The following is a 10,666-nucleotide window of genomic DNA, read 5'->3' as shown; positions in this document are numbered from 1 at the left end:
TTGCAGTGCTGGGGACTGTATTTAGCTGAGGGGCTTTGACATCTTTCCAACAGCACCAACATCAAGAATCACAGATTAAATCAGTATGGCCATTGCTATTTATTAATACATGTACACCATGGGAACTAAGTAGAGGTGTTAATGGTTTATGGATTGCCCCCATTGAGAGATGCTTTCAGTGTGAACTCAGGGTCCCAGTGGAGATGTGTATTAGGAGAGATTTGTTCTGACTGAGAATACTGGGTGGTGAGCAGGTAAAATATTGTTAGCTGGAGCTTTTCCTAAAACTTGCTAGGATGTGATTGAGATCTCTGCTAAACAGAAAAAGGGACTTGCAGGTCTGAAGATGTATACTATAAAGTTTACTGATCAAGGAGTTTGCTTCCAGGACCAGCGGGAATTTGTGACATGATTTGAAAATGTTTTTATTTTCATTTCGCCAACCTGCATTTTGAGTAAAGCTGTAAAAGAGTGCAGAATTGTTTTCATTTAACTAATCTGCCAACGTTTTAATCACTCTGTTTAGCAATATACGCGGTCTGACATTTGTTCCGGTTCCGCTTGGTTTTAACTATACAGCCCCCTAGAAACAAACAAGAAATTAGTGATTTTTGCCAGGTATGAGAAGCTAGATTTGGCAAAACATCTGTTCCAACTTTAGCTTGTGGCAAGTAACATGATGTGAATACAAATATAGTTCACTCCAGTTGTTTTGTCAGTGCCAGGTAACTAGAAGTCATTTCCCACTCTTTTTAAATGCGTTTTCAAGCAGTGAAAGCTCAAAAACAGTATCGCTAACATGAAATATTCATCATTTGAGATATATACATCATGTACACATATCACCTTATTATATCTTATATTTACTTTCAAGTTTTTTTCCTTTTAGTCTTACTAAAGCCTACAGATTCAAGCGGTTTTTGTGTCATGTTAATGCAACATTTCTATAACCTTTAGCTTTGCGTGTAGTAATCATGATGACTTTTAATTACATCCTAATTAATTTACGTTGAATATTCTATTTGTGATTAAATGATGGCGTCCCTAGTGCACTATGTTTACACCCCAGAGAGAAAGCAAGACATTATAGCGGTTGGTCTTTATCCAGTATGCTTTAGTGCATCCATAACAACAGATTCAAGGAGCTGTTTGCTTTGTTATTTTTAGAGGATGGTTAGCTAATATGTGTCAATATATTTATACTGAAGGAGAGAGTTCTGCAGAGGTAGTGCAGGAGCTGTTTTAGGCCTGACCTCTGATAACACATACAGATGGAGACATTACGTTTTCGATGAAGACCCAGCTCTAACTGAACCAGCTTGTCTAGAGTTAGTGAGGGTAAACAGTTTGCATTTCGATCAACAGCACTGTGTCTTAGATTTGAATATAGTTTGCTTGTATGTGTTTGGGCGAGCTCTTTACCAAAAGCTGGATTTGATATATGTGAAGTGTACGTTTTTTTTAAGCAGAAGCCTGCTAAATGTTGTTGTGTGACAATAATACATATTAGTAATGGTGAATAAGGGCAGATAATAAATGAGATTGGAAGGAACAAATAGAGAAACAGGATACTTGTCGATGTACAAGGTTAATGCCAGACACTGGTAGTCAATTATTAATAATTGAACAAAGGCCTTTATCAACACAGCTCTCATTCAGCACTTCCTGTCTCCCTCACCTCCTCATTCCTTCTTTCTCTCATTTAGAGAGAGTTTTAGAGTTTCCATAGCAACACACTGACCTGGCCTACGGCTGTGAAGGGCTGGAAGGGACAACCTCATCTGTCACACACACACACACACACACACACACACACACACACACACACACACACACACACACACACGCACAAACACACACACACGCACACACACACACAATTGCATCACACAGACACACACATACACACATACACACATACACATATGCCTACAGAAACAGACATAGGGTTAAAAACAAAAACACAAACAAATTGAAAGTTATTCCAGTTATGGAGGGTTATGCTTTAGGGACAAAAGTTCCCCCTCAGCCACACACAGACAGCTCAAACTGAGATATTCTCATGCTAACCCTGACTCTTACTGAACCTTTAAGCTTTGCTCACTAGCATGTGCGTTAAAGATTCAAGGGTTTTATTACCAAATGCATCGTAGCTATACACTGAAATGAAAATATTAGGTCCCGCGTGTCAGAGAATATTTTAAGCCGATCTCTTTGTGTCTAGAGATTGTCAGCTTTTCTGAGAATCTGTTATTACAAAGATATGCTCTTGCCTGTAACTTGAGGAGAACACAGGTCAAGAGGTCCTCTGCTTTTCCTGTGGGGGAAGGTTGGACCATGTGATAATACAAACTGGCCTTTGTCCCAATGTCTGGTAATGATTACGATAAGGCGGGACTTTCCAGTCCCTCCTTCTGGGATATAGAGATTCCAGTTTTCACCTTTTGTCTTCAGAGATTGCTAGGTGGCCTCACATGCAAGTGTGATATACTTTGTGACCTCTCCGGCCGTTATTCTACTCTTAATAAATACCAGTGTTTGACATCAGAACTCCTGCTCGTCCTGTGTCTCCTTCATGAGTCGGTGACTCCCAAAGCATTGCTACACAGAAGTTTCCTCCACACCGAGCTCCTCCAACAATGCACCATATTAACAATATATACAATAATAATAATTTAAAAAAAATAGTACAATACATTTGAATAAAATGGTGCAGTTGAAAGAAACATAATTAAATATTGTACAGTGAAATACAATGAACTATAACTATTAAAGGTCCCATGTCATGGCCATTTCTACTGATCATAATTCCATTGTTGAGGTCTACTAGAATAGATTTATATTGTTCAATTTTTCAAACTCACATTGGTTTCTCATACAGCATCTCTGTATATTATGTGTATTCACTCTGTCCTAAACGGCTTGTTGGAGCTCCTGACCCCCCCTCCCTATGAGCCCACTGTGCTCTGATTGGTCAGCTCGCCCACTCTGTTCTGATGAGTCTACCACTATGGTCTACCACCGTTACAGCGGAACATCAGTGATTATGTGTTACAATGGCGTTAGCAACCAGAAAATGACACCAGTAATGACAAACAGATGAGAATGCTGCGTGGGGTCTGGGTGCCGTGTTGGTGGGACGTTGCGAGGCTCGATGCTGCGAGGAGCGGACAGTGTGAGCTGGGTTCATTTCCTGCTTGCTGCGTGGGATCTGCGAGACATCGTGAATGGGCGCGGGAAGGGGGGGATGCAGAGGGGGCTGCAGCACCCCTATCTGGGGCAGCATAGACAGGTATTTTCTGTGTTAGAGTGTTACTCTCTACAGCAGGGGTCTCCAACCTTTCTCCACCTGAGAGCTACTTTGAAAAAATGAAAGTGGCCAAGAGCTACTTGCATCGCATCGCTTACATTTATTCACATAGCACTCATCAGTTGAATTAAGCTACTTTTGTGTGAAATTGCAACACCTAAAGCTTATCTAAAATCTTAACTTCACATCAAGGTCCAAGAAAACGACAATTTCTCACATATTAATATGGACAACATAGTAAGTACTTATTATGGCCCACATAGTAAATACATCGCCTTAATAACCACCTTGCAAGCATCTTATGGCACGTGTGTAAAATAAGTGCATTCACTCTTTTTTACAGTTAGTGAGAGGACTGGCGCTGCATGGAGTCCACCATACAGGTGTATGCTGGACCCACTTAGGTTCACTCTAATGGAGTCATTTACATGTTGATCAGTCGGTCTTGTTCTGTATTTAGATGTCATTCATGTCAGAAAAAGCTGCTTCACAAAGGCAATTAGAGCCACATAAAGCAGACAGGTTCAGTGCTGCTTGGTGATGTTCTTATAGTTGTCTGAGCGTACAAGGCTCTAGAAATGTTGTGAGTTTTGCTGAGACTTAAGCTGAACATGATTTTGGAGATTTATAACCTCCATCTCCATCTCCACAGGATTGACACTGAACAGTGCAGCCATCTTTTCTTCTTCTTCATGTTGACATGCAATTATAAACCATAATTAATCAATTGTATAGGTCTAGCCTCCCTATATCTGTGTGTGACATTTTTCCATCCTCAAAAACAAAAAACTAATACTTCTGCAGTCTAGCTGCAGCTTCTAGCAACGGTCTTCTGTTAAAAAAAGGACACTGAATGTCTTGAATGAGGCATCACACACATGAAGTCTGAACACAGCAGACAGCAGGAGTATTTACAACAGCATTATAAAAAAAAAATACTGCATGTGGGTGCACGCTTACATTCTCTGTCTTACTGTTACATGAATCCCATGAATGTATGAGATTAAGTTAGCTTCATCATATCTCAATCAGTGATTAAGTGAATAATAAAGTTTCTATCAGGTCACTGTCAGCCTGTCACTCTTATTAGTAGTTATTTTTCAGGAGGGGGCGGGGCTTGGAGGAACGGAGAGGAGACGGTGATCGCGGAAGCTTTCCTCCTGCCTTCACAAACTTTACACGCGTATGTATCAACTGAAAATAGCAAGAGGAGATTCATACTCTGCAATCCAAGACTTGATTAAATCCACCAAAAACCTGACATGACGATAACGAGTGTTTTTCAAAAAACACAAATCCCTCCCTGTGTGTCTCTGAGCCGCAGCGACAGGGCCTGATTCAGAGCGGGTCATTCTGCCGTTGGTTCTGACTGGTGCTGCTGGAGAAAGCAGACTGCTCCATGTGTGGTGTCGCTGTGCCGCTGTCACGTCTGTTCCTTGATCTCTGCGTCACTGACCAATTTTATATTCGTGTGACAGAAACAATTCTAAAATAAAAACAAGAAAAATCAAGAAGCAGCGTTACTACGCTATAATCGATAATCGAGCGGCGAGCTACTGAAAAGCTGCCCGCGAGCTACCGGTAGCTCGCGATCGACGTGTTGGAGACCCCTGCTCTACAGGGTGTACTTTGAGGGTTTGTGACTTTGGAGACCGTTTAAATGCAGAACAAGCTACATAACACATACGGGGACAGGTAATAACAAGAAAAGCATGACATGGGACCTTTAAGGAATTAAAGGAAGCATATGGCTGACCATACACATACTGTGGCTACTGTGTGGTTCCCCCCAGTAACACACTTTTGATTTCAATTTATACAATTTAGTGTTTTTTTTATCACTGTATGTTGTACACAAATCTAGTTACATACAATTATTCAATGTTGTACTTTGGTTTTCTGAACGATTCATGCATAAAGAAATCATGTTTTAAGAGATAATGTGAAGCCTACATTGTCCTCAGGGCACTTTATGAGCACACAACAGTTCCTTGTAGACATCTGACCATGTTTTGAACTCCTATTATTCCATAAAATGAAAGCACTCTTTTTTCGTGAAATAACCCCGAATGACCTTGACCTGCAAATTGTTTAAATAAATAAAATAAGAAACGAAGGAGTCATCCAAAATTAACTAATCAAAAATAATTATGATGCTGCATACAATTGCAAGCAGCTAATGTATGAGGTGGAGCTAAACGAGGTTACTGATCAAAGTACTGTGCACATAGCCAGTAATAATCTCTCAATCTGCATAGTAAATAAATTGCAGTTGCCAAAACAATACTGATTATTGATGTCAAATTAAAAAAAAGCTATTATGAATTTGTAATCGGAATTTGTCGTAAAAACAAATCACTTACTGACTTGTTATTATTATTACGAACATTGTAGACTAAGGGCCAACAATAAAGAGGTGGTGGCCAAATACCAATGTGTTTAATTTATTCCTTTTATCTTTCTTGTTGAAAAAGAAATACAAATAACAGTATTGTTTAATTAAGGTGTAGCATTTATTCCATCAAATTTAAACTGTAAGTTGTTTGTTTCTTTCAGCACCAGGAACTGTCCATACTAAACAGCCCCATGGTGCAGAACAAGTCGCTGTATCTGATTTTATTTTTGGCTTCAGTGTAATTCTCTGTAGAATTTCCTTATAATAGAAACCGTACATTTCTGAAACATGACTTAAAGTTGAAGTAGCTGAAAAAGGGAGTGTCTGGGGAACTCAAATCCCCTTAAATACAGCTATAAAGTAAATGAATATAAAGTAGTTCATGAGTGGGAGTTTTCAGCTGTCATGTCTTTTCATAATGTATGTACTGTATTTTAAATCCATCCTACATTCCCACTGCAGGTAATCGCCTGTTTTTCACATAGAACCAAAATAGCATAATTCAAAAGTGTAATCTCAGCAAACCAGACTACTTGCTCACTTTTTGTTGTGATAGCTGAAAAGAGAACAACACTTTGTAGCCTAATTCTGAATGGTTTCTCAAAAATGCAGCTGTCGTTAAGTATGGATACTCGTCAACGATGTATCCTTCCAAAATACTCCCTGATTGTTTCAGACATCAGACTAAATGAGGGAATACCTTTGTGTATGAAGCTGGTTTGTTAAACAATAGCAGCCTGGCAGACAGAGCACCGTGCAGTCACATAAGTGTGACTAACAACCTGGCTCAGACACAGGATTCCTTTCATTCTTTACCCACTTCTTCCCATCCTTCAGCCACTGCCTTTCCCTTGGATTTTGATTTTGGTTGTGTCTCACCTTGTTAAAACAAAGCAGGCAGCACGATCAGCTGAGTGTGAGTAACTTGCCTATGATGCATGACTTCATTCCATCCAAATAATGAGTCAATTAGTGTGATTTATACATGTTTAGGGCTAGCTGCAATTAGTTCCCCTATCTCTTTTCCTGTATGACTAGAGTTACAGTATTTCCCCTTCCCTGTATCCTCCTTCTCTCCCTCCATCATCCTATCGCTAGTATTACACTCCTCTTTCTCATCTCTCCTGTCTGCCTCTTCATCATGATCCTTTCTTTTTTTATCATCTTCCTCTCCCCTCTTTTTCTCTGCCCCCTCCCCACCCTTACCTATTTCTCTCTGTCCTAGTTCTCAGGGTCTCATGGTGAAGCTTTGTCTAATTACCATGCTGGCATTTAATTGGAACAGCATCCACAAACACACAGATTGACTGACTGAATGCCCCTTACGGGTACACACTGCACTGTGCATGCACACACGCGCACACACAAGAATTAGCCATTTGGATACACATTACACGCACACAGTACACACCCAGCAAGTTAACATGCTCCAGTTAAACAAATACACACAGCATACACCGGGGTCAGATGTGGTGGAGTGCGTCCAGGTTGTACTACAGCCACGGAGCCGATGCCCCGTCTGTAGAGCTAAAGCGAGTTGGCTACAGTCATAGATTGATTTTGGCTTAATATACCATGAGCTGCCTGTAGCTACTCCCACTGTAGAGCTATGTCATCCAACTACTGGCGACAGCAGATGCACACTGGAGACAAAAAGCTAGCCAGAAGTCTAAATACTACACGTTTTGGAATATCTTTTAATTCTGGAAAACCAAACATAATTATCTTTCTTAATTCATGTTGTTTATTCTGATGTTAGTATTTGGCCAGCGTTCACTGCAGTCATTTCATAATAGGAATAATGCACATCTATCTCAGTGTAAATATTCTGATATATATTTGACATTTTAGCATTGGTGTGAATCCTCACATAGTGTACCACAAGAATCAAAAAAATATTATTGAAATTAAACATGTGCCTAAGAAGAAACTAAACAATACTTATGTATTTTCATTCATATATTTCCATGTTACATTACACAGAATTTCATTCTCCTGTAAAGTATTTCATATTTCATTGTTGAATATTGCATTGTTGAAGGAGCCCAGCATTTAAGATATAGTGCTTACAACCACGCTGCAGCTGTTGTGCATATGACAATAAAGCCTTTGAATCTTGAATCTTAAGTCTCTTCAGCCATGTGGAAATTACCCAAATGAGAAAATCTGAGAAGCAAGAATCAGTCTTTGATTAAACATGCTGTAAGCCGAGTGACACTTGGTTATTGATTTGATTTAAGGGGTAATCGTCCACAAAGTTCGGTAGAGCTCCTGAAGGATATATTGACACCAAAACAGCAACACATATACATCTGATAAGATGTCTGTTGTTGAGTTGTTTATATCTGATTAGCATTGTTTTGGGTCGGTTGATATGCTTGTGTTTTGTAGAGGTCAAGGGGTTATTTTTATATGCTATGTATGGTTTAACAAAAGGAGTAATTCTGTCTGTTTCCTTCTTTCTGTTTCAGTCCTGCCCAGCCATACGTGTGGCACCCCGGGCGTCATCCCCAACGGAGTCATTCATGGCTCGCGGTACAACATGGGGGACAAGATCCGATACAGCTGTGAGTCAGGTTTTGTATTGGAAGGACACAATATCCTCACCTGTATTGTATCACCTGGCAGTGGAGCACAGTGGGACTTCCCTTCACCATTTTGTAGAGGTAAGATGTTGTTTCTTTCTTTCATTCTCTGTTTTTTTCTTTGTTTATTCCTTTCTTCCTTTTTTCTCCCTCTGTCAAAACAAACCCTGTAATTGGTGGGGTTATGAGAACTGAAGGACCTTAACATAGGGTCACAGCCAGGTCTGAATAATTTGAGAAGCCTCAGTGTATTGATTACTTTTAAAGCACAGCAAGTTCTCAATTTACCTAACAAGCCATTATATGAACCAGATGTAGCCTAAAATCCTCAACAAAGCCCTTCTGATGGTTCATTAGTCCACTGACCAAAAAATATCTGCACAGGTTTTCACCATCATCTAAGTGGTTCAACAGATCAGCTCAGGGATTCAGCATCTTGTTATAATTGTCTTTAAATCTCATTTCAAACGTTGCATGTTTTCAAACACTTAATTTCAATGATTTGATCGTCTTCTTTTCTTTACTCTATTTATTAAAATATATTGATTGTACTTTGTTTTAACGTTTAAACAGTTTATTAAGTGCTGATTCATTAATTTAATCATGATAGATGACAAAGAGGAAAATATTGTTGTCTTTTTAGTTGTAAAATTCTTATTAGCATATGCAGAGAACGTTGTATTATATATTAAATTAGGCTCAGGATATACACATGGAAGAAAGCTTATAGTGAGCTTTGTAGTAAGCTAGTACAAAGCCCGTTTTATGGGTGTAATGCTATGTTGTACATTGTCCTGATTTAAACACATGTAATACACTTTTTTCCATACCAAGTACACACAATTATTTCTTAAAATGTGATATCAATAATGAGTCAATCTAGGGAACTAGGTTGAAGAGCACCTTCAGTATTGAATAGTGAAATATAGTATTGTACAAATGACAACCTGATAATATGGCATTGTAAATGTCAACAGTAAAAATGGATGCACATGAGAAAAAAAAAAGGAACAATCAAAATGATTTAAAAAAAGATATAAGACAATTACAAGAAAAATTAATTGTCAAGTTAACCCATAAATAAAAGCAAAAAAATATGTTCTCATTCATAACACTCCGTTCGATGTCTCACTATGGGATGCGCCTCATCGCGGAGCAAACAGAAGCATCAATCTCATTACGCCAATCCTGATTGGCTGGTGATCTTGACGTCAACGTCAAGGGAAATCACCCCCTATAAGTAGCCTGCGCCACGACGCATGCGTCATTCAAACACCTCTTCTCGCTTCAGAGCACATCTCTAATGGTAGCCGGGCTAGCTAAACAGTCCACAGACTGAACCAAAGCTAACTTGGGTCGACAGGCGTTAGCCGGCTACTCTTTCTGCTTCGCAAGAAGACTACAGTAATAACACACCAGCTAGTATTATAAATAATCAACCCCGCCGTTCTTCCTCTGGAATTAAGGTAAGGTTTTGATTTTCAAGTTAGCAACACACCCGTTGCTAGCTTGTTTTTTCCCCTCACTGCCGACACCACGGTAGCGAGGACGTTTTTTATTTTCTCTTCTCACGGAGGAGAAAAGGATTAAAAGAATATTACCACACCAGGTAATATTCTTTGAGAAAAAAGACCCACACTGCCCTTTTTTCTCCGGATTAAAGACAGGTTGGTAACACTTTTTTTCTCGACGTACCTGTTACGAGCGGGTCCTCTCCACGCCTCGCGGCGAACGAGATGGACGCCTCTCTCCCTCATACCAGAGGAGTCAGGGACTCGGAGGCTCGACTCGGAGGCTCGACTCTGCGGCTGCGGGTTGAAGGTATCAGGCACAGACTCACACCAGGTCTGCTCGTCCTGCCTCGGGCTGGAACACGCCCAGGTGGCTATTGACAACCCCTGCTCGTGCGGGCATAGTGCCCGCTTCACCATGAAGAGCTTCCGCCGACGGTTTGCACGACAAGCTAGCTTGTCGGGACAGGATCCCCTCATGTCCATTGATTTGCCGGCTGGCAATCAAGACGCGGGGGCGTCCGCCGCAGAGACTGAGCCCCTCACCATTACGGTCTGGGGCTCATCAACAGCGGCAGCCGCGGAACCGGATTCCGGGGCCCCACGCTATACCAAGCTGGGGCTCCCGCCTGGACCTCACCATGGTTTCACCCGCGGAGGATGTCCTAGAATTGGATTACATGGAGGACGAAGAGGATGCCTCTGAGTTCCTCCTGTCTGATTCAGATGAGCAAGAAGACGACATCTTCATGTCATCAGCTCAGGCTGCAAAACCGGGAGCGATGGCTGCTCTCCCGGGCGATAGCACACCAGCTTCGCCCTGTCTAAGCATGGACCTGCAGGCCGTGTGTCAGCGCACTGCGTC

General features: G+C 40.8%; 1 protein-coding gene across 1 annotated transcript in view; it reads left to right on the top strand.

Moving 5' to 3' along the window:
• The first annotated feature begins 7,314 nt into the window (after positions 1–7,314).
• The window catches only part of LOC117442575 (CUB and sushi domain-containing protein 1-like), a 260,136-nt gene continuing 256,784 nt past the window's right edge, over positions 7,315–10,666 (top strand). Inside the window, exons 1-2 of the mRNA XM_034078545.2 lie at positions 7,315–7,372; positions 8,177–8,371. Coding sequence (XP_033934436.1) covers positions 7,315–7,372; positions 8,177–8,371 — 253 coding nt within the window. The remainder of the gene's footprint in view (positions 7,373–8,176; positions 8,372–10,666) is intronic.

The sequence above is a fragment of the Pseudochaenichthys georgianus genome, chromosome 3 (genome assembly GCF_902827115.2).
Source record: "Pseudochaenichthys georgianus chromosome 3, fPseGeo1.2, whole genome shotgun sequence".
Classification (NCBI taxonomy): domain Eukaryota; kingdom Metazoa; phylum Chordata; class Actinopteri; order Perciformes; family Channichthyidae; genus Pseudochaenichthys; species Pseudochaenichthys georgianus.
Note: the sequence above shows the minus strand (reverse complement) of the source record. Positions and strands in the feature narration are given on the sequence as shown.